The sequence below is a fragment of the Tinamus guttatus genome, unplaced genomic scaffold (assembly GCF_059628265.1).
Source record: "Tinamus guttatus ecotype Peru unplaced genomic scaffold, ASM5962826v1 Tinamus_guttatus_pri_ptg000059l, whole genome shotgun sequence".
Taxonomy (NCBI): Eukaryota; Metazoa; Chordata; class Aves; order Tinamiformes; family Tinamidae; genus Tinamus; species Tinamus guttatus.
The window spans coordinates 752197-775334 of record NW_028288593.1 but is presented as its reverse complement, the minus strand read 5'-3'; the positions used below and the strand labels follow the sequence as shown (position 1 = coordinate 775334).

Sequence of the window (23138 nt, the reverse complement as noted above, 5' to 3'; positions counted from 1 at the left end):
TAAAGCCCCTTTTGCTTTGAAGTCAGACGCTGATTCAGTAAATGACTCATGTTAGCAATTAGAAAATGGTCATTTAGGACCCTGATTTCATTCGAGACAAGGAGGTTGAGGGTGGGGAAAGAGACACAATAAATCTTGAGAGGCTTAAAAGGAAGAACAGGCTAAAGTGCGAACTTTTTATTTCAGCAACGGAAGCGAGAAATCAGTGATTCATTAAAGCAGGGAGAAGGACCTCCATAGAAGCTGGCAGAGAAAGAGGAAAAGGAGCTAATTATGTCTCTTCCCTTTTTACTCTCCCTGACCAGCACATATCTGCTTTTCCAAGCACACGCTCCTTTCCAGCCTCTCCACGCAACCCCTCCTCCGGCGGCGGGGGGAAAGGGGGGAGGTCCAGCAGGCAACAAGCTCCAGGTGGCTCTATCCAGCACTTCCCTACCAAAAAATAAATAAAATAAAAACCCAAGCTAGAAAACAAGATTTTTTTTTTTCTTTTGGGGGTGGCCTCCCTAGAGGGGAGGGAGACGGGGCGATTAGCGAGGCGGGAGGCTCCGCTGGTGGCAGCGCTGCAGGAGCAATTAGCGGTGAGGCGGGGGCGGCCGCTGCCGCCCGGGGAAGCCGGGGCAGCTCCCGAGGCGCCCTCCGCAGCGGGCATCCAGCTGCAAGGGGGTTTCGGGTGTCCCGCCGCTGCCTGACCCCCTGCAGATAGGGGCTGACCACCAGAGGCACATCCCACCTCGGACTTGTAATCGCTGACATTTAGGCTACAGCTTCCAACCTGTTTACAACCAAAGGGGGAGGGAGAGGGAGGAAAAGGAGGGGGAGACAAGTTGGGATTTTTTTTTCTGCTCGCGCTCTCTCTTTCTTTCTCCTCTCTCTCTCCCTCTCCGTTTTTTTTTTTTTTTTTTTTAATACTGTTCTGGAGAATTCAAAGCAAAACAAAGAAACTGCCTCCTCTGGGGTTGTCAGTGAGAAAGGACGAGTTGTGCAACTGGTTTGGGATTTGCAAAAAAAGCAAGGGGGTGGGGATCAGAAGAAGGTGCAAAGCCACAAAGTGTGAGTGCGTGTGTGTGCAAAGGGGGTGTGCGAAACATCCCCTCCAACACCCCTTTCTGCCGGCTATTGTTGTTGTTGTTACTGTTGCTCACTTTGCTGTCATCTGTTTTTCAGACCTTTCTGCATCTAAGATGGTGAAGAAAGGAGTGAGGAAGAGAACAAAATAACTACTGGGAAGTCTCAAACCAGGTTGGGGAGTGTGTGTGTATGTGGGGGGGGTGGGGTGGGGAAGAGCAGAAGGAAAGAGGATTAACCACAGCAACCCCCCCAAAAAAAACCCAACAGCTCTTTTTTTCTGAGGGAGGACTCACAGGATTAAAAGGCAGCAACTTCTGAGGCGATTTGTCCCCTGAGTTATGGATGTTGGTGCACTTACTTCAGGCCAGATCAGAGCTCAGAGGGATCTAACCAGAAGCAGCAACCACCGGCTCTCCACTTGCCTTTTACCAGGTCTTACCCTTCCAGTATGTTTCTTTTGATAAGACATTTTCCAGCGCCCAGAGTTTCAGTACAATGTGCAAATGGATACTGACAAATGGTGCCTCAGCCTTTTCCCACCTGCCTTGTTGCTGCTTGCTGCTGCTCTTCTTGGTGTCTTCTGTGCCTGTCACCTGCCATGACCTCGGCCAGGACATGCTGTCCCCGGAGGCCACCAACTCTTCTTCATCATCCTCCTCCTTCCCCTCGTCCTTCTCCTCTCCTTCCAGTGCGGGGAGACACGTGCGGAGCTACAATCACCTCCAAGGAGACGTGCGCAAGAGGAAGCTCTACTCTTACAACAAGTACTTTCTCAAGATCGAGAAGAACGGCAAAGTCAGCGGCACCAAGAAGGAGAACTGCCCCTTCAGTAAGTACCGCTCCGCTCCGCCCGGCACCGCGCAGCGCCGAGCCGCGCAGGCAGCCGCGCAGAGCCCGGCGCGGAGGCGGCTGCCTCCGCGCATCGCGCCGGCTGCGCCCGTTTTGCAAATGGCTCCGCCGAACACAGTTTGCTTCTCCGGCGGGCAGGGGAGCAAATTAGAAAGGTTTGCAAGGATGTGGCGCGGAGCGTGTGCGTGGGGGGGCATTGTGTGCCGGATCTGAAAATAATTAGCTGCTGTCATTAAAGCGCCTTGATGAGGACGCTCTATTAAAACAATGCATGGGCTCAACCCCACGCACACGCTCTGCTCAGGGAGCCACCAAAGAACTCCGCGCTTCCTCCTCCTGAGCCCTATGGAAAAAAGAAAAAAAACGCACACATTTACATATACATATAGCTTTGCTTTTGCGTGGGGCGGTTGCGCGGCTCGCTCAGCGGTGCTGCTGCGCGCCCTCGCTAGCTGCCGCGGTAACGCGGTGCTCGTGGCGGGCGTGCGCGCTGCGCGCTCGGGTTGCAGCGCGCTCAACCACCGCGCGCCCCATGCTAAACATCTGGGGCTGGGTTCGCACAGACCTCACACACATTTCATTGTCATTTTTTTTCTTTTAAAGAAATAATTTCAAAATAAAAGTCATAAGATTGTTTCCATGGCTGTAGTTTCGTGCTTTTTTTTGGTAGTACTAATTAGGTCTCTTGTAATAGCGGGTCTCTGGTAATATGTTTTTGGCTGTCAGTGCGAAAAATGTAGCCTTTATTTGGTTTTCTTGCCTGTGCAATCTCAAATGGAAATAACTGTAGTAAATCACGATATATTGCACTGTAACTCTTAAGTGACTGCCTCCCTCTAGAGCAGTGTGCTGAAAAGCAGGCTCTGTTCTGCAAGTGTCTGAGTGGGCTTTCTTACTTGCTTCCCTGGTGGTGAACTGCTCTTTTGGTTCTTGGGTTTTTTGGTTTTTTTTTTTGTAAATCCAGATAAACCTAGGAATAAACCTGTTGTTAAATTCTAGAGATGTTTAGTATCCTTCCTATTAGCTAATGTGTGAAATATGGACTGCTTTAGCAGGTTGCCATGCTGTATGATAAACATTACCCTTAATTCCCTTGTATTTCTGTTAAATACTCATAATATGTACTTGCAAACAGGGAGGAGAGGGTTGCTGTATCATATGTCACTATTTCACTTGCTCCACCTTGCAGCTTCATACTTTATCATGCGCTTAATGTTTATAAAGACTTTAGATGTCAAAGCAGCTGAATTTCATAGAAAGCCAGTTTCTTGAAAAACAGAGATATGGTGAAGGCTTCCTTTAGAGGAATTTGTGTTTAACTAGGTCTTTGCACTGTATGTCTTTCTTACATTATTTTTGTTTACAGAGCAGGATAGTGTGATTCCCCTAAAAGTGGATTCTGAAAGCTCTGTATGCATCTCTGAAAATAGCCAGCCATTCAATTAAGAAAATTGCTGCAGAAAAGGGTATAAGGGGCCAACCCTACAACAGGGTATTCAGATAAGTAGCTACTCATCCTCAGCCCCACATAGCTGTCAGAACAACTCAGTAAGTAAAGCTGTGAACAAGCATGAGATCCCACAGGATCTTGCCATGAAGAGCTAAACGGCACATATACATCCTCCAAGGCCCTGTCTGTTGGTCTGCACTCCAGAAAACTCCCGTAACTATAGGATATGACTATTCCTCCTAGTTTTCTAGACAGTGCATCAGGAAAAATCGGCATTCTTGATGATGCCATGGTTATTCTCACATCTGCAGAGTATCTACTGAAAAAGAATGTATTTTTTCATATAAATACAAACCAGTGGCTTTATTATACATATCCTGGCCCTCAATTTTATGGGCAACGGAGAAAGGAGCCCTTTCTTCTCAGCAAACAGCTTGCTAGCTCCACTTGCCTCACTAGATCAGACACAGTGCCTAGCATCTTCAAAATGCAAACAGGTTTTTGCTAGCAGGAGAAAGGCTAATTATATGCTCTTCTTTAATGTTCATTATAATTTGTGGGGTGAAATTGTGTCTTCTGTAAAAGCATATAGGCTGAGACTATTTAAGTACTGTTACTGCTTCTTAATTTCAAGGGTGTCTGTATCAAAATGTTGTAAGCGATTCCCAAAGTCTTGGCTTTTCATAGCTTCTCTTCTAGCTGTCAGATCTGATTGCAGTTATAATCCTCCGCTACACTGACTCTATGCAACTACGTGGTATCATTAAGATATTCTAAAATGTGTAATTACATTGAACAAATTTCTGCCAGGCATAAAGAGTTAGCCAGCCAGCCCACTAAACTGTAGCCTGTTTAACATTAAAGACCATTTAATCTCTAATATAAGTTCCTCTTTCAAAACCACACTTTCCTAAACAAATAATAATGACTTTTGACATATAAGACTTTGCTTGAAATATTCTAATTTAGGGATTAATTTCTTTTCTCATACGATAATGTTTAAAATACATTTATGCCACAGTAAAACCTTATCTGTAGGGCTCTAAGATTATGATATGTTGTGTAATTAGACAACAGCTTTCATGGCTGCCTGCCAGTTAAGTGCTGTCAAGTAAGGGGAACAGTTGGAGAAAGTCAGAATAAACATGCAGAAAACACAGTTTGGTCCCTAGCTTTTAAAATGGCTCATACAGCATTCATAGATTTGCTCTATAAATATTATGTGGCGTGTACTAAATAAAAGTTTACTTTGGCAGATGTTTTCCAACTTCATAGCATGGAGCTATTACACCAGCCTTACTCTACCTATAGGCTAATGGGAACAGAGGTGGCTTCTGACTGCTCTGTCAGAGCGCTGGGAAACTTGCATAATTTAGTAGAGCTGGAGTGCATCAGTCACTAGATGTATGCTAGACAGTTTAGGTTTTGTTTTATTATCCCTTACATATAGAGTTTTGTGCTTGAAATGCAAGAACTCAATACTAGCTCGTACCTCAGCACCACAGCTGTGAAGTCGCTTGCCCCCATTCTTGATAGGTCCATTTGTATATGTGAATAAGGACAGCTGTGCTGCTTTCTGGTGACTAAAGTGCTCACGGGGAAAAACAAAACCATAAAACCTCCAAAGATTAATTACAAAAGCATTAGCTTTAACTTGACATTTGAGATGACCAGGAGGAGCTTTCATCATATGTAAAAATGGAGAAACAACTTCATGTGGGCAGGTTCTGACCCTACTTGCACCCAGAAAGCTTTTCTGAAGGCAGTGGATCTCTTTGGGTTTAATGGGCAGTATGGTTTGGGCTACGGGATATATGATAAGCTGGTTCATGACAACCTGAGCTTATTTTTGAGTGTTATGCTGTCAACATACGTTTTTAGCTGAATTGCAAGACAACCGTTAACAGTGCTATGAAGTAAATGGACTTTAAATATAGTTACAGGAGAGAAATGGTGATACAACACATAACGCATGATTAACAGCAACAACCTGCAGTCTTTAGTAGGAGCTCTGCCTGAGCAGGCATCACAGGATCAGGCTGTTAGGTACATGTTTACAGAGCCTATGTCAATATTAGACTGGCTGTTAGCGGGAAGAATTAATGAGACAATTCTTAGAGGCTTTGGACCAAGGCCTGCTTTCAGTACTATGCAAAACCTACAGTAGATGGCGGCACAGCCACTGTCTGCTGTCACCTCCACGCATAGGAGGCAGAATAGAAGGGGCCAGACCCTCAGCTGTACGAGCTCATTGTGTGCCAGCAAAGCTAGATGGGCCTTCACCAGCCACGAGGTTACCAATGGGCTTTCCAACACCCAAAACAGACTAATCTAAACAGTACAAAGGCATCATCAGTGCAGAATAAGAGTGTTCACTGGGGCAGCTAGCATGAAATAATCAGCTAATCTTCACATGCTTCAACTTACTCCATGCTTCTCCCCTGAGTATGCAATTATCTTTAATAGACAGCTTTAGAATCTGCTGCCATCCCTGATAGTCCTTGGTTTTACTTTAGTGAATGTGAGATCAGATTAGCAACATAATGAATCATAGCAAGAAAATTTCTTGTCTAAATTCCATAAACCAAATGATTGTAATTTCTCTAATTGCTAGAAAAAACAAATATTACTATACTATATATTACTAAGTGTGCAAATATGCATTATATATAAATACTTTTGCATATTTGCAAATGTCACTAAAAGGCAGTGTCCTGATTAAGTATATGCAGTTTGATACTCAGTTTTTGAACACAAACAAAATCCCAGGCTTCAAAACATATCAGTAGCATGTGGATTTAATTGTGTGCACATCCAGGTTCTCACCTATTTGGAAGTTATTTCCTGTGACTGACGTTGTACCTATAAGCAATGTTTTTGGGTATAATAAATTCATAATGCTTGACAGCTCTGTTAATTTCAGATACACATCTTCAAATAGATTAGCATATTTGGTAAAACAGAATCTCTTGCTCTTGAACTCTAATTCAATAGGCTGTTTGGGGTTATCAACTCTTCAAGAGCTGTTGTTTGTAAATTAACATGAGACTTTTCACATTTTTGTGAAGACAGCATACTGGACAGTTCATTGTTGTATTCTCTATAGCAGCCTGTTATATTTTGTTACCAACTAAAAAGACTAAAATGAGAAATAATATTGTCTGAAGTTATTTGAATCTTGGAGGTTTAATAGGAAGTGTATATGTTCTTATGTAGACGGTTAGATGGTTTCCCACTTTGAATCTTATTTTTGTTGTTGTTGTTGTTTTGCTTTGTTTTGTTTTCCTTCAGGACTCAGTTACATAATTTATAAGCAGGAATACACACCTCAGGCATAAGATTTATGAATGTGGAAAGAATTGTACTATTTAGTGTCTACATGACACTCTCCTGTTACCCCTTCTGCATTCCTGTCTCGTAGACCCTGTGTGCTGGTACTGTAGCCCTGTCATAAATCGTTTAAAATACACAGTTGTAAGAAGGTCTTTTGTCTTCACGAACCTAACTTATAACCCCTTGAGAGGAGAGAGGAAAAAAAAAAAGTTAGGGGCATTTGGAGGTTTGTTCTTCTTGAAACTTCTGAAGAACAAGAAGTTCTGAACAAGAACAAGAAGTTCTGAAGAACTTCTGCAAGAACACTCTTGCAACAGAATGATACTCAGGTATTTTCTTGGTCAAAAGTGCTGCTGAACCTGGTGTTAGTGGAGTGAGCGCTGCAGAATGTACTTACAGTTTTAAAACATATTGGATGCATTCAGTGGTAGGATAAGATCCTCTGTTTTGAAATAAGGCATTTTAAGATGACTTTCAGATGTCTGAGCTGTGTGTGAATAGGGGCCTTTTCCCTTCAAATGGGAGTTAGATCAGATTCTGCAATAGGCGAGTTCTCATTTCTTCAAGGGAGCCTTTCATTTTAGAAGAGGAAAAGCCCTTCTGTGTGCAAATCTTGTTAATTTTTGTGTCTCAAGCTAGAAGCAGCAGGCACCTGTATGAATAGTACTACAGCCCCTCGCACGGAGGATTCCTGACTTTTTGTCTGTGTAAATAATACAACCACACAAGGAGGGTTCTTAATAGGAAAAACATCCTTGTAAACAATACTGTATTTTTATTCATAAGCTTAACTCTTGGGATGATAGAAATAGTGTCAACAAAACAGAGAAACAATTTAGTCAACGTGGCATTTGTTATAATGCTCTGTTTAGGAACTCTTTTTGTTAGTTTTTTTTTTCTTAGTTTTCTAAAGAGCTTTGTGAATCAAGCTATTGCAGTCTTTTTCTCCCCAAAATAGCATGGAGTTGAAATTCCAATTTGCACATACTGAATACTTGCTGCATTTGCATATAGTGAGCACTGGTGGTAATTCCTTACAGCTACCATCAGACACTGAAATACTTTATCCTAATATTCTAGGTTTTATCTTCTAGTGATCCCTTTGCCACTTTAAACAGGACAACTACAAAGAAATAGTTCCAACACTTATCAGCATTAATGATCAGTATCAACTTGATAAGACTGCATGGAAAAGTAAGCTTTGCTTGATTCAGACTAAGAAAACTAAACATCAAAAATGGAAGATGTGCTTAGTAACATGAGCATGTGAACGTTTCTTGATTGGTATTTGTACTAGTAGCACTAGTGCAATTGCACTACTTAGCAAAAAGATTTTCCTTCTTTTGCACTTATTTTAATATCTTACAGCCTTTAATTGCTCAGCTGCTTTGAACACAAAAACTTAGTTTATGGTACTTAGAACCATTAGTTCTGTTCTTTGGAAAGATCCTTTATTAACAGTATTAATCACTTTCGTTGCGAGTGCCAACTTCTTGTAAAACATCTCTGTTAGTTACAACATAGTAAAAATGAGACAGGAAACACTGTTACATGATGGTTTGAAAAAGTCAGCCTGGGAAAGCTCTCTGTGTTTATGAAGAAAATCAAAATCTGCAAGGGGAGGGCTGAAGAGGCAGTGACTTGCTCTTTAATCATTGGATGGATATTAAAACTGAATTCATTAGTTGAATGGATTATTAAAGCTGATTGCGCTACTTCATGAGTACAGTGCAACAAATGGAAGCTGCGGGGAAAAGAACTGGTTGCAAGTGAGCCAGGTCACACGCTAAATAATGGCGTTCAAGGCACTCTTTGCTTTTAAATTAGGTTACTTGTGTTCTTTCTTTGAACATTCAGTTCTAATTGCAACTGTAAATCACAGAGTACACTCAAAGTAGATTCCCGTGTAAGGTGGACAACTGGACAGTGCCTTTTTACTGCTACTAACACGTGCATCCAATTACTGGGTTGATATACTCACAGTGTCAGCTGTAAAGCATTCTCCTATTTTATAGTCAGCCTAAAGAATTATTATCCTGTCCCCTTTCACATTTACCTCTAAATAATCTGTCAGTAGTGTATATCTTCTACAGTTAAAGAGGAATTTTCACACACATTGGGGCTGACTTTTTAAGAAAAAAGGAAATGTTGAAACTTAGAGCAAAAAGTCTCATTCCTTTTCTCCCTCCCCCTTACACAGTTTCTGATGTTGTGCAAGAGAGGAAAAGGCTACAGATACTAGAAATACAAACGCTCATGAATCTTACATAAAAACAAAGATCAGATCTTTCATAAACCTTGATTTAGTAGAGCAATATGATGCCTACTTCTTTAATGGTGAAAAACATATGTGAAAGATAATAGACATGGTTGGGTTTTGTAGTTCCTGACTCCTCCTACACAGGGAACAGAGGTGAAAATGGGGGGCCTGAGGAGTCCAGTTGCTCTTCCTCCTTCTGCTACTGATATCAGAGGTTCAAAAGATTGCTCAGCAATAAAGGAAATAGAAGCTTGCTTTTAGGTTCCCACTGCACATCTGTGCAGCTGTAGTCTGCGTATGTGGGAGTTGGGAAAAGGCAGCTGAAGTGTTTTGGAAGTATTCAGGATGTTACTTAATTGTAACGAAGGGCTTGGGAATAAATGAATGATACCATGCCCACATTAGAGGAATGGTCTGGGAAATGTGATGAGTGCCAGAGCAACACTAGAAAGCACGACAAGAAAGAAATAGGGACAGCATGTGTCAGAAGTGGGAGAGAAGTAGTGAGAGGGGGAGCACGGCCTACCCTTTTGGCAGCATTGAACTGTTAGTGATGTTGAATTTATCCAACTGCAACCTCAGCTTGATCGCAGCCTGAACCTGTGGAGCCATAGATTCGTTAAGGTACTTTGAGTTTTGCCCAGGAGTATGTAATTGCTGTTGGGGCACAAAGTCATCTGTGTTCCCCCACCCCAACTTTGTTCTACCGTCATTTTACCTGCTCTATAGGTAGTTCTTGGTCCATGCTTTGGGGTTCTCCAATTTATCTTGCTCTCCAAGAGGCTTAATACCATGCCTTATTGCTCGTGTCAAAGTTGGTGCTGACTACTTGCAAAGTGAAAAGTGGGTGCACTTTCCTCTGGATGTAATAAGCTATGTAAGCAGCCACAAGCAAATCTGTGTTAAAGAGTAATTTTTTTAATTTTCTATTTTTCACTACATTCATTAAATATGTTACAGGCAACAAACAACAACAGCAACAACAACAAAAAAAAAGATGTTTGAGGAAGTATCTCTCTCATCTGTTTTGTAGTACTGGTGGCACCTGTCTTTTGGAAGTGGGAAAAGTATGAAAAAAATCTTCCGCTGAAGTTCATCCTCATCTATTTTCACCGCATTTTTCTCCTCTTAGGCAAAACAGAACAATGCATGTGGCTCATGTCCCGATGGCAGGACACCTTTCTTTTGTATGAATGCTAATGCCTATAATTACAATACAGAAATTAATTCTATTGTCTATTCACAGATAACCCAGCACTGAAAACTGACAGCACTATGAGAAGAAGAAGCAGAGCTAAGCTAAGCTATGGCCACTTGTTGGTTCTCTGCTTCAAGGTCGTATGTTTCAAGTTCATATACTGAGAAGGTAGCCTCCTTACTCAAAAGATGCATGTGTGGCTTTGGTGCTACCTTACTGGAGAATCTGGGTCAATGACAAACTAATCGGCCAGGGGCTGGGCCAAAGTACAACTAAGCCCTAGCCATAAAATAGTAAATTTTAGCACAAAGTTAGAATGAGCTGGGTTTCAATGGATGTCTGAGGTGCAACCAGGCGTGAAAACCATTGCAAGCTCCTTAAACTACCAGTTTTCATGGGTTCTCACCAATGGCAATGAGTAACATACAAGACATGGACTGTAATGATAAATTGCTTCAGCTCTTCTTTTGCTTATAGGTAAAGATGCCATGTGAAAGCATATATTTTGGAAGCACACATATTGCAAACAGTAATACTTTATGTTCAAGTCTCTCTCTTAGATTGATTCACAGAGGAGCATCACCTCTGCTTCCACAGTCATGATCCCACATAAGCAATAACTCTAAGGGCGATGCATGGTTTAAAACACTTAAGAAGACAAACCCAGATCTACTGAAGTTAGTAGTAGGAGGTGCAAATTATGCTCTTTCTGCATTTCAGAAACGTGTTCAATTCAAGCAGTTTTACTGTTTCCTCCTGTTTTGCTTTGTTGGTGGCCCTCTTCCCAGGGCAAGGAAGATGGAGGGTGATGCTGAGGTCATGCAGACTGGCAATCTATCCTGGCAGCGATAATGCTTCCTCCCGCCAACACACTGCAGAAATACTGCAGAACAGGGTTAGGGGGAGAAACAAAAATCTCTGCTCTGAGCATTATGTGAAGAGGGACTTCTCTCTCAGCTTCTTGTGCCCCGAGTGTTCAAAGGAGTGAGAATTGGAACCCAATCATGTACATCCTCTGGTATAACAGCTGTATATTAATTTGTGGTGCTTCTTCAGTACTTGCTTCTCCAAAATGGCATAAACCAATGAAGAGCAGTGACTGTCATTTGCTTTGAGGTTGATAATTGTGTAACAGGCAACTACCAGAACTGAACGTACTGCAGTCATTAAAAACATTTTTAAATTATGTGTTAAATACCTTACTCTAGTGCTTTGTTAAGGAAATGCTTGTCAGCTAGACATATACCCTACAGAACAGCTGGTCTTTTAAGTTTGCAGCTAAATGCATTGAGAACGAAAAGGTCCAACACCTGCATTTTTGTAGAAATATTTCTTAATTAAACTTTTTAAAGACCTATAAAGACTTTTTTTTTTTTTAATCGAAACAAGCCGAAATGCATAAGAGCTAGAATAATGAATAACCTGGGAACATGTAGAAATAAAGCTGTGAAGAAGATACCCAGGCATAGAAGGATGGGGGAACATTCTCCTGCTGATGCTATAGCAACACAGCAGAAGAATCTGCCTGCTTCCAAGGGAGAGGGAAAAGACTGAACAATTTGGTACGAGGATTGTCTAGAGGAACTAAACTCTGAGTACATGAAGTGCCATTAAGTATTAGGTACTGTGAAATATCAGGTCCTATATATGTTTGTTATCCACTATACCTCAAAATTTATAAATGTATTTGACTTCAATCTCTCTTTAGCCCCTTGTTGTATATAAAATCAGCATAGCCATACTTCCTATATTATCAAGAGTGTTATGAAAACAAATTATTTGTGAAACATGCCATAATGTTGTGATGAGTGCCAGAAAAAAAGCCCACCAGGAAGGTAATCATTTGCTCTTTACAGTAAGGCTTAGATATAAGGGATAGCAAGGGCAGTTTTGTCCTCTTTATGGGAGGGATGGATGGAGGTTAGCTCTGTCTTAACTCTGACAGACTTGGGTGTTTGTCCTTTAACTAGCAAAAACTTATGGTTCTACAGGAACAGATATTCTACAGCTTCCCTTGTAAGCATACGATCACAATTATTCAACAAATGTGTTGTTTAGTATAATGCAGGAAGTACCTCCTGACCATGCACTGTAGGTGTAGGGGTAAATTGGCTCGGTCTCACTGTCAAACTGAACTCTAGATCTGGTTGTGCTATAAGACCATAATAAAAATGAGAGATGTCCAACTTGGTTTAACTTAAAAGGCATTAGGATATTTTATGTCAAGGAGCTGTATCATTTCCATGGTTATTATTAAAACAGTTAAAATGTAGATGACCTTTCTCTCTCTTTTAACCTTTATGCCTTTCATTTATAGGAATTTGAACATGATTTCTGCCTAATGTTAAGTATTTGGTACTCTTAAACATTTTTTGGACAGCCTTTGCTTTCCTGAAATGCTGTGTATGTGTTGTAGTTAAGCTACTGGAATTATTTGTTTTTTTATTCCTTTTCCTACTATTTTTTTCATTCTTGGTACTTCCCCTTTGGTGTCACAGGCATTATTCTTTCCATTTAATTTATTGCAGTTACTTTTACATGTCACAACTTCTCTTTGAAATGACAGCCATCCAAGTTAAAGTCTTTTCAACTTTAGTGAAAACACATATAATGAGGCTGACACTTGGCTCATGTGGTATTAATCTGGTCTCTTGGTCATTTCTTCTGTGTCTCCTGCTGCAGTCTGCTCTGAAAAAGACATATCTGCAGCTGGGGAGTACATAAGATTAACTTCCGCCTCTCTGCGGCTTCTTGCCTCAGACCACACACCAAATAATTCCTCAAAGCATTATCCAGATTTTCTCAAAATTCACCATGCTTGCTTTATTCCTTCAGTTCTGCCACACATGTATTTGTGGACGCTGCTTGCAGCTGATTCTGCTTATGAAACAGGAAACATTTTGCAAAGATGAGGATTTGGAGACAAGCACTATTGTAAAATATCTATAGTAATCTCTATGTGTCTATGTGTCTTCCCCTTTTGGTTTTGCTGATTTTATAAATGTACACAATAGACCATAAGGGTTAGCAAGATGCAACATTTTGGCTTTCAGTTATACTATTGGCATAACAAAGCCTGATCCAGCCTTTCAGGCAGATTGAATTGCAATAATTCCTGTGCCCTAAATGAAACAAATAAATAAATAACCCCATGGTGTTTATATTCAGCAAAATCCTTATGACTCTCTGAATTATTTAATTCAATAATGCAACAACAACCAGAAAAAAAACCTTTGTTGATGGAAGAAGTGTTAGCTTAGCTCTCTTTTCCAAAGACCTCCAAACCTTAATGACAATCTAAAGCCCTTAAAAAGGGGAGCCACAGATGTAAGTGTACAAATACCTGCGCTCACACACCAGTGCAGATTCAGAAGATGTCTTCTAAAAATTAGTAGGAAACTAGTACATAAGAACATCTCACTACTTTTTGTTACCTCATGGTTAATACAGGATGTTACTGCTGAGAGTGCCAGACACTTTTCATTAAGTGCATAATGGGAATGGGAACATATTTTTGTTATTTGATTTATATTTGTGTGTTAGCTTTTCCACTAAACATTTTGTACAGTTTCAGATTCTTTCTCTCCCCCAGTGCATGGCATCTAATCGCTATAGGAAACATTTCATGGCAAGCCCACCAATCGGATCATGCTTTCTGCCTTTCACCGTAATCAGTCAGCTGAATGTATCTAGCTATGTGTAGCCTCTTTGTTTATAAATATATGTTGTGTCCCAAACTATTTAAGTTCTGCATAGAGAACCCTTGTGGCACACTCACTGAAATATACTATTAATGCATGAAGAGCTAGCAGGACTATGCAGCCAGTGTTCATCCTACATGATGAAATTTTCCCAAGAATCTGTAAAAGTCCTAGTAATTGCTAAACAAGCTTGTATTTTCAGTTGTGTAGTTATTGCTGTAAGCACCTCTCTGAGGGTTTTCTCTATAAAGCGTATGATATAAAACCTCTTGTGATATCAACCGTCCAGAGAATAAGTTGAAATGAGCCCATTTGACCCATGCCTTAAAAAGAACCACAGCACCACAGCTTATGCTTTTCTCCACCCAGTAAAGGATGACAAATGTTGCAGAAACTTCTGGATATCTAGTAAAAATCCCAAAGTCTAGTTAGTTAAAGAATTTATCTCATTCTTCTATTCCAATAAATAGCTTTATTATGAATTCTACTTAGCATGACCTTGTAGCAGCGGAGGTGGAGGTGGTTTTTTTTTCATTCCTCATCCAAATGGTAGATTTGTTTTCTGATTTTGAAGCAGAGCTGATACTCACAAGTTGTATGTCACAAGCCACTAAAAGTGTCAAATTCTTACAGCAAGTCCTTGGTGGCTTGTTAATCTCTCCTTTTTTTTCCTCCTCCCTTTTTTAAAGGAAACAGACTAATTCACTTAAATATAATGAGAGCCATGCCTGCCATAGCCTAGTTTTTAAACAGTGTCAGCCCAAGTTAGATCTGTCTTCTTTCTTCACCTCTTTTTCTTGGTTCCAACAATTAAACACAAAGCTGAAAAACACAGGTCTTTATGGCTGAGCTATTTCATATGTCAAATGAAAAATGGAGGTTGCCATTTTCATAAAAAAAAAAATGCAAGTGTTAGGGTGAGGAAGTGTTTTTCTCTTCCGCTGGGCCCCCATTCCAAATTATTGTCAGCAACATGCAAAAGATAAACCTCTATGGTAAACAGCGAGACCAGATGTATGTCTAACCTCTTGCCCTCATTATTCTAATTGGCTTCCATTAGGAGGAAAAAGTTAAAATACCTCTAAACAAAAATAACTGATATGGTAAAGTGACCTTTTAAACTGGATGAGAGGTCTTTATAGCAAGAGAGTACCACAAAGTCCTGTGTTAGGCCAATAGACTCTTTTACCATAGCGATACTTCTGTACTTAGATCAATAACTGAATGTTTACTTTTGACAAGTAGCAGTAAAAAGCTCCATAGTTACAGAAAAAATAATATATATATGGTAAAACTATGCAAAATAAACCCTTGTTAAGTCTTCTCCATTCCCTATTTTTTGTTCATAGTATACCAATTACATTTATGATTTTAGCAGAAATGAGAACTGAAGTGCAACATGTTATTCTGCTTAGTTTATACAGCAGAGTATGTCTCCTACATAGCCATATGTGTATGACACGTCAAATAGAACTTTACTGCAAGTTAAAGATGCAGAATGTAGAAGAAAAAAATAACAGAAGTTATTGAAAACAGGTAATAGACTATTCCGTCTAAATGACAAATGTATGAAAGACAGAAGTAGAAGGAGAAGGGCAGGCTGAGAGGGGACCTGATCAGTGTCTATAAGTAGGGAGGCAGTGAAGAGGATGGCGTTGGCCTCTCTTCACTGGTGGCCACTGACAGAACTAGAGGTAGTGGCCACAAACTGAAGCACCAAAAGCTCCACAGAAACTTAAGGAAAAATTTCTTAACAGTCCTGTGCCACGTGCTCTAGGTGACCCTGCGTGTGCAGGGGGGTTGAACTAGATGACCTCTAGAGGTCCCTTCCAACCTTAAGCATTCTGTGTTTCTATGATTCTATGAAAAGGTACTCACTTGGGAAGAAAAGATGGTTGCCCAGAGAAAGTCGGGAGAAACAGACCTGAAATCGAAAACAAAATTGGAGAGACTACTGAGATCATGGGAGTCACAGAATCACAGGATGGTTAAGGTTGGTAGGAACCTCTAGAGATCATCTAGTCCAACCTCCCTGCTCCAGCAGGGTCACCTATAACATGCGGCACAGGGTGGCATCCACGCAGGTTTCAATCATCTCCACGGAAGGAGACTCCACCACCTCTCTAGGCAGCCTGCTCCAGGGCTCTGTCACCCTCACAGTAAAGAAGTTCTTCGTCATATGGAGGTGGAACTTCCTGTGTTTCAACTTGCACCCCCTACCCCTTGTCCTGTCACTGGCCAGCACAGAGAAGAGCCTGGCCCCATCCTCCCTACAATCACTCCTCAGGTACTTCAACATGTTGATCAGATCTGGTCTCAGCCTTCTCTTCTCCATACTAAACAGGCCCAACTCGCTTAGTCTTTCTTCATATGATAGATGCTCCAGTCCCTTAATCATCTACGCTGGACCCTCTCTAGAAGCTCAATGTCCTTCTTGTACTGGGGAGCCCAGAACTGCACCCAATACTCCAAGTGCGGCCTCACCAGAGGCTGAGTAGAGAGGGAGGATCCCCTCCCTCGACCTGCTGGCAACGCTCCTCCTGATGCAGGCCAGGATCCCATTGACCTTCTTGGCCACAAGGGCACATTGCTGACTCATGGTTAACCTGTTGTCAACCAGGACTCCCAGGACAACCAGGAGCTGCTTTCCAGCAGGTCAACCCCTGATCTGATGCCTGAGGTTATTCCCCACCAGGTTCAGGACCCTGCACTTGTTCTTGTTGAACCTTACTCTCCATCCTGTCTAGGTCTCTCTGAATGGCGGCACAGCCCTCGGGAGTGTCGGCCACTCCTCCCAGTTTGGTGTCATCTGCAAACTTGCTGAGGGTGCACTCTGTGCCCTCGTCCAAGTCATTGATGAACATTGATGAACAAGTTGAAGAGCACCGGGACCAGTACTTACAGAAGCCCTTCCTCTTGTCCCAGACATCTCTCACTGACTGTAATTCCAAATGGGCCTTGGCCTTCCTTGTTGCATCCCTGCATTCTCTGACAATGTTCCTATATTCTTCCCATGTGGCCTGGCCCTTCTTCCACATTTATGTCATGCTCTTTTTCTCATTAAATTTACCCAACAGCTCCTTGCCCATCCACACAGATCTCCTGTCCCCCCTTGCTTGACTTCTTTCTTATAGGAATGCACCAATCCTGACCTTGGTGAGAGTGCTGCTTGGATATTAGCCAACTCTCCTACACCCCCCTTCCCCCTTCCTGGATCCCTCCTTGCCCATGGGATTCCTCCAAGGAGCTTCCTGAAGAGGTCAAAGTTAGCTTTCTTGAAGTCCAGGGTTGCAATCCAATTATTTTCCAGGTTCCTTCTCGCGGGATCGTGAATTCCAACCTCGTGGTCACTGCAGCCAAGACTACCCCCAACCTTCACATTTCCCACTAGACCATCTCTGTTAGTATCAGGTCTAGCAGTGCTTCTCCCCTTGTGGGCTCATCAACCACTGCATCAAGAAGTTATCTGCAATGTTCTGCAGGAGCCTCCTGGACTGTCTGTTCCTAGCTGTGTGATTACCCCAGCAGACATCAGAGTGGCTGAGGTCCCCCATAAAGACCAGGACCAGGATCATGAGGCTTCTTGCAGCTGCCTGTAGAAGGCCTCATCCACTTCCTCTCCCTGTTCAGGAGGCCTGTAGTAAACTCCGACGACAGTGTCGCCCCTGTTGGCCTGCCCTTCAATCCTCACCCACAGGCTTCAACCGCGCTTCATCCTCCCCTGTGCTGAGCTCCCTACATTCCAGTTTCTCTCTCACATAAAGAGAAACTCCTCCACCTTGTCTTCTTGGCTTCTCCTTCCTGAAAAGCCTAAAGCCATCCATGGCCATGTTCCAGTCATGAGAGCTCTTCCACCATGTCTCAGTAATTGCATAAAGATCATGGCCCTGCAATCACACACACATCTCCAGTTTCCCTTGTTTATGCTGTGTGGCTTTACATAGAGGCATTTGAGTTTGAGGGCACCCAATGTGCCTCTCTTTCTAGCTGGGGCAGCTGGAATTTGACCATGTGGGCCTTCAGGAGTTCTCTTATTTTCCCATCTAAATGGGGCTTCAGGCTTAGGGTGGCCTACACAGGCTATGGAATTAGGCGGTTGTGAGTGGCATGACAGGCCATTGCCTACCCCATAACCTGCTTCCCTGATGATACTCCCTGCCTCGAATCTAGTTTAAAGGCCTCTCAGTGAGCCCTACTAGCTCATGTCGCATGTCTCCTCCACCTTTGAGAAAGATGGATCCCTTTAGAGTCCATCGTGCCTGTTGCTATGTAAGACTTCCTGTTGCTGAAAAAAAACAAAGTTGTGGTAATGACACCAACCACTAAGTCAAGTAGTTATTTACAAAAACACCTAGAAATCTAAGGCTGTGGACAGCCTCTAATAGAAGCAGGTGTACTGGAGGAAGAGAGCTCCTCCAGGAAGTTTTTAGCTGCTCTGCTTGAGATTATAGCAGTTCTCAGCAGTTCATACGAGCCTTCCATAACTGGCTTCAGAAGCCAGTTTAGCTTTACTGGCCTAAAGGTGATTTTTCAACCATCCTGGCTGATTTTGTCTAAAGCAAGTGCACACAGAAGTGTTTGGAAAGCAGCTTAGCTCCATCTGGGGACAGTGGTGAGCATCTGGAGACAGGAGGTTTTTCTGCCAGCACAGGCAGCATCCTTTGATGTCTTCATTCCTGCTGAAATCAGTGATGTTTGAATTTCTGGATTTCTTAGTAATCCAGACATAAAAGTTTTTAGGGATATTGCTACCAGACCATATCTACGGTCTAGGTAGGAAAAAAATTTCAAATCTAATCATTCCATTCTCTAAAATAATCTGGTACTGCCCTTGACTGGTATTGCCCTGTAGGATGTGAAGTCATATAATGTGTATTATAGAATATTTTTCTTCCTTAATTGCAATTCATAGTAGGATTCAGGATGCCAAAGAAGAAAAAAGAGTAACTCTGCTAAGAGGAATGCTGTTTGATATAAAATCACCAGATTACAGACTCTTTGAAAAGAGAGAATGCCGTTTTGGCCCTATACATAAGTGCAGCAGTCTGGGATCTTGGTTATGCATTCCTCATTTCTTTCAAATTGGCAATATAAAGTAGCCAGTTTTTTCACACTGTGATTTCAATTTCTATCAAGAATATCATTTCAGCACCTTATAAAAGCAATAATACCACCTTAGAACCTGGTCCAGTAGAAAATAGCAGTTGATTTTATGGGTTGTGCCAATCATGGAAAAGGTTGCAGATGTCAGCTTAACAAACAGCTGAAGTAGCCAAAGGGAAAGGTCAGTCCTGGGATAAAGAGGAAAAGGAAATTAAAAAAGAATTCTTTGTACTGAAAACTTCAGAATGACTGGTGGGGAGGCAGGAGCACTCTGAATTCACACAATAAGCTCCTCGTCTTTTGTGCCCTCCAACTACCTCAGAACCCTCTCTTTTCTTAATCTGTATAAACTTCAAAGCTAAACCCTTAATACTGGAACCTCCTACTGGATAGCTGCAGCAGTTTCTATGAAACAACAGTCTGCACATGCTATCAACTCTAGATTGGTCCTTCATTCATAGGTGCCTTCTGGATGGCCTCTCCTACCTACAAATGTCCAGAGTTTTAGCTAGGCAAGGAATCTTGTGACCCTTGCCTAGAAGAGGGAAGTCTTGCAAAGCCATATAACATGTAACCAATTAATTTATGGTACAAAAAATAAAATAAAAGCTTTTTTTTCACATCAACTTTTCTGGATCACTTTAAAGATGACAGAGACCATGCATCCAGGATCAGGAGGCAGCCAGTACTGCTGCATGCCCCGCAGTGACTGAGGATCCTGCTGTGTGCACTGTATAGCCACAGGCATTCATTAGGTAGAGCATTTCCATGGATTAAAAATATGTTTAAGGCACAGAAGGAAACTTCCTGCATATCTTACTCTAGCCTTGTTACCACAAGTCTAGAATCTTAGAGATTTGTTCAGAAATGTATCATGTTCAGTAATACAAAGAAGGTCCTGCTCATATTACTCCTAAGCTCAGGGCTTCTCCAGAATCTCACTGCTAAAGGCTACAAGCACTCCTAATTTTTGGTCAACACACATGAACATCCAGTATACTCCTCCTGTTCTCATGCTAATGGTATCTTTCACTGTCCCACCATTCATTCCCCCCCACAATTCCCACATGGGAAGCAGTAATATCCCTATTTTTCCCTCTACTAAGATTAATATGCAAGTTCATTGCTGAAGAGAGAAGAGTGTGCTGAGACCTAGCCTCACCAGTTTCCTGCTGCCTCTGGCCAGGAAGCAATGCTGTTCACAGGCCTCTGAACTGGACATTTTGTTGGAGAGTGTTCATTTGAGTGCAGCACCCAGTAAACATAGCTATCTTGTTTTCCAAACTCAAGCTTTTGTCTTTCCTGGGGCCATTTATTTTAAAATATTTTCTCAGGATTTTCCAGCTCTGGGTGGTTCTGTGTAGGCATGATCTTCTCTTGTAAGATAATGCCTTAATCTCCTGTCTTTCTAGAGCACTTCTGTACAGCTAGTCTCAAACATATGTAACCAGAATTGTACACAGTGTTTCAGGTGAGAGTCTGCCCTCGATGCTCAGTACGGACAATAATAATTTCCCACCTCTAGAGGAAATGCCTCATAAGGAGAATTGTAAGATTGCCAAAACCAACAAATCCTGCAAACCAGCCCTACATCTGTCACTTGGCAAAGGCTTCCCAGTAATTAGAGGATATGTGGTCTATGGAAATGGTACTTGTTTACAGTATATTTAACAGCTCAGAGGGCTGAAATGGTAGTACTTGCTGAAGAGTGATGGTCAGAAGACAGTTGATACAGAAAAGGTGAACTGAAAGAATTTATTGCATAAGTTACTATTCTCATTGATGTGGCATCTGAGGCTTCTCCCTAATTTTGAAATTAGTATATTGGTTTATGGCAGTTTTTAGCATTTTTCCTGCATTTTCCATTTTGAGTGAATATGGAATATTAAAACTTTTTTTACAAAATTATATTCCAAAATAATTTGGCTTTAGATTAAACATGGTGTTTTGTCAAAATCATTTAGAAATATGTAATGAAAACTGCCAGTATTTAAATATCTTTTTACTGTAATAACTTAAATAAGAAATAAAATATTTCTATCTTTCTTTTCATATTTCTTTTCATTCATTTCATTTTTGTATCTATTTTTCTTTTAGAGTAATAATTATGTTGTTATAATTTCTAGATGTGAAATTGAAAGTTTGATTTTCTACAGAAAAAAAAAGAATATTGTGATATTTTTGGATGAAATAATGTTTGGTCAGAAAGCTCCCCATGCAAATTCTATATACAGTTACTAATTTCTAAACAGGAAAGGCTTTAGAGAGTAAGAATATGAATGCTCAGAAGAGAGTGATGGCATTCTTTGCCAGATAATCAGCTTTTTCACTGACCTTATGTTGAACACAGAGGATGAAAATGCTATTTCCCACAGGCCTGTCTGCAGGGCTCTGGTCCAGGCAAGCAGCGTGTGAAATGTCCGAATTACCTTTAGAGGTTCGCTATGCTCATGTCCATACAGCTGCAGGAACAGGCAGTTCAAACCTGTCCTGTGGTAGCTTCCATCCTTAAGATTATCATCTGTAACAGATTATGATTGAATAGAGATCCCGGAGAATTAGGAGGAATACAAGTAATGGCTTAATGCTCACACAGAAGTGTTGCTTTCCATGTAGAAATGGGCATAGATGCTTGTCATTATATGTAGAAGGAAATGGACAGAGCTGCACCTTCACTTCCTTAGCTTCATCCCCTGTTGCTGCCACTAATTTAAGACTAATGTGCTTCAGGGAATAGGCTTGTTCACAAAGCAGTGTCTCCTCTCACCTTTTTTCAGGAGTAGAAAAACAGCTGGCATTTTTTTTTTCTGAATACTGCACAAGCTGAGGAACCAGGGCTTTATTTCATAGTAGTCTGTTTTCTATGGTACACACATATTTGTATTAAAAACACCTCTTTAGGAAATAATGTACTTCATGTTTCTATGTATTTGCATTTGATATAATCTGTACTGATCTCTTGTTTCTGTGTTGAGGAGGATGTGTTGGTGGTTTGTTTGTTTGTTTTTTTCATATCGTGACAGATCTTTTCAATACAGTGCTTCCTGAAGCCATTAGGTATAATTTCACTTGTTCCTGACATTCATAGATAGATATATCAACCAAAGCTATTCTTAGAACTCCCTTGATGCTTCAGGATGTCATAGAAGTGTGGACCATTGCAGCTGATATATGGGGATAATGGGCACCACATGACTTTTTTTGTTGTTGTTTTCTGTTTTCCTTTTCTTTTACTGTCTGCATGTCTGGCTTTAATCAATGACGTCTCTGTGAAATGTTGCAATTGGGCCTGAACAAGCTTTTTGCTCTTCTCTGATAGGGAACTGTGGATTATAGGTGAAACTGTACTAAGAGGCTACAAAGCCATCTCCCCTTTTACACAGGTGAGAAACCTGAAAGTTTCCAGTACTATCCATATCAGTTGCCGCTCCTAGTACACTGTGTGAACATTCTAGCAGAAACTATCATTAGCAAAGCAGAATTGCAGTTGCCCATCTCCTGCTCTGTGTGCTTGGATTTTGAAGCTCTCACACATGACTCTACTTCAGATGAGTCAGTTTTGCGTTCAAGTTTGTTGGTCACCTCCACGTATTGTGCACGGTATTTCTTTCATATGTACTAGAAGATTCCTACATATCCTCAAAATATTTAGCATCTATATCTATGTGGTTTTCCAGTCGCTTTTTGTTGTTATCTGAAGTGCCTAATCTTTTTTTTTTCTTTTTAATAGTTTGAATTAATATTGGTAGAACACCAGCACATCCTGTTCTTATCAACAGTTTTTGAGGTTCTGTGATCACATTTTGCTAGTTCAACAATTTCTTGTTCTCTGTTGTTCCATGAAAAATTCACATCAACCTAGAAACTAACTTGTATAAAGAAAATACTAAAACTGATGAAACAAGTGTATTAAAAAAGTGCAGTGAGAACACACTGGTACAACATTGTTAACTTTGAATAAAATCACTTTAGCCTATCAGTTTAAAAACAGATATGTGAACTTTTCAGACAAAAAAAATTCTTAGTACGATCATATCTCACTCAAGATTGTTTTATTCAATGCAAACTGCAAAATCCAGTGAAATCAGTTATCTCTTGTATAAGACAGAGAAATGACTGTGCAAGTACTTGCTCACTTCTATTACTCTATCTCTTCTTAAGGCATTTTCTTAC

General features: G+C 41.2%; 1 protein-coding gene across 1 annotated transcript in view; it reads left to right on the top strand.

Annotated features, from left to right (window-relative positions):
- Positions 1-893: 893 nt before the first annotated feature.
- FGF10 (fibroblast growth factor 10) overlaps positions 894-23138 on the top strand; it is a 59131-nt gene continuing 36886 nt past the window's right edge. The window contains exons 1-3 of the mRNA XM_088540312.1: positions 894-1053; positions 1168-1242; positions 1339-1900. Coding sequence (XP_088396438.1) covers positions 1567-1900 — 334 coding nt within the window. The 5' untranslated portion in view covers positions 894-1053; positions 1168-1242; positions 1339-1566. The remainder of the gene's footprint in view (positions 1054-1167; positions 1243-1338; positions 1901-23138) is intronic.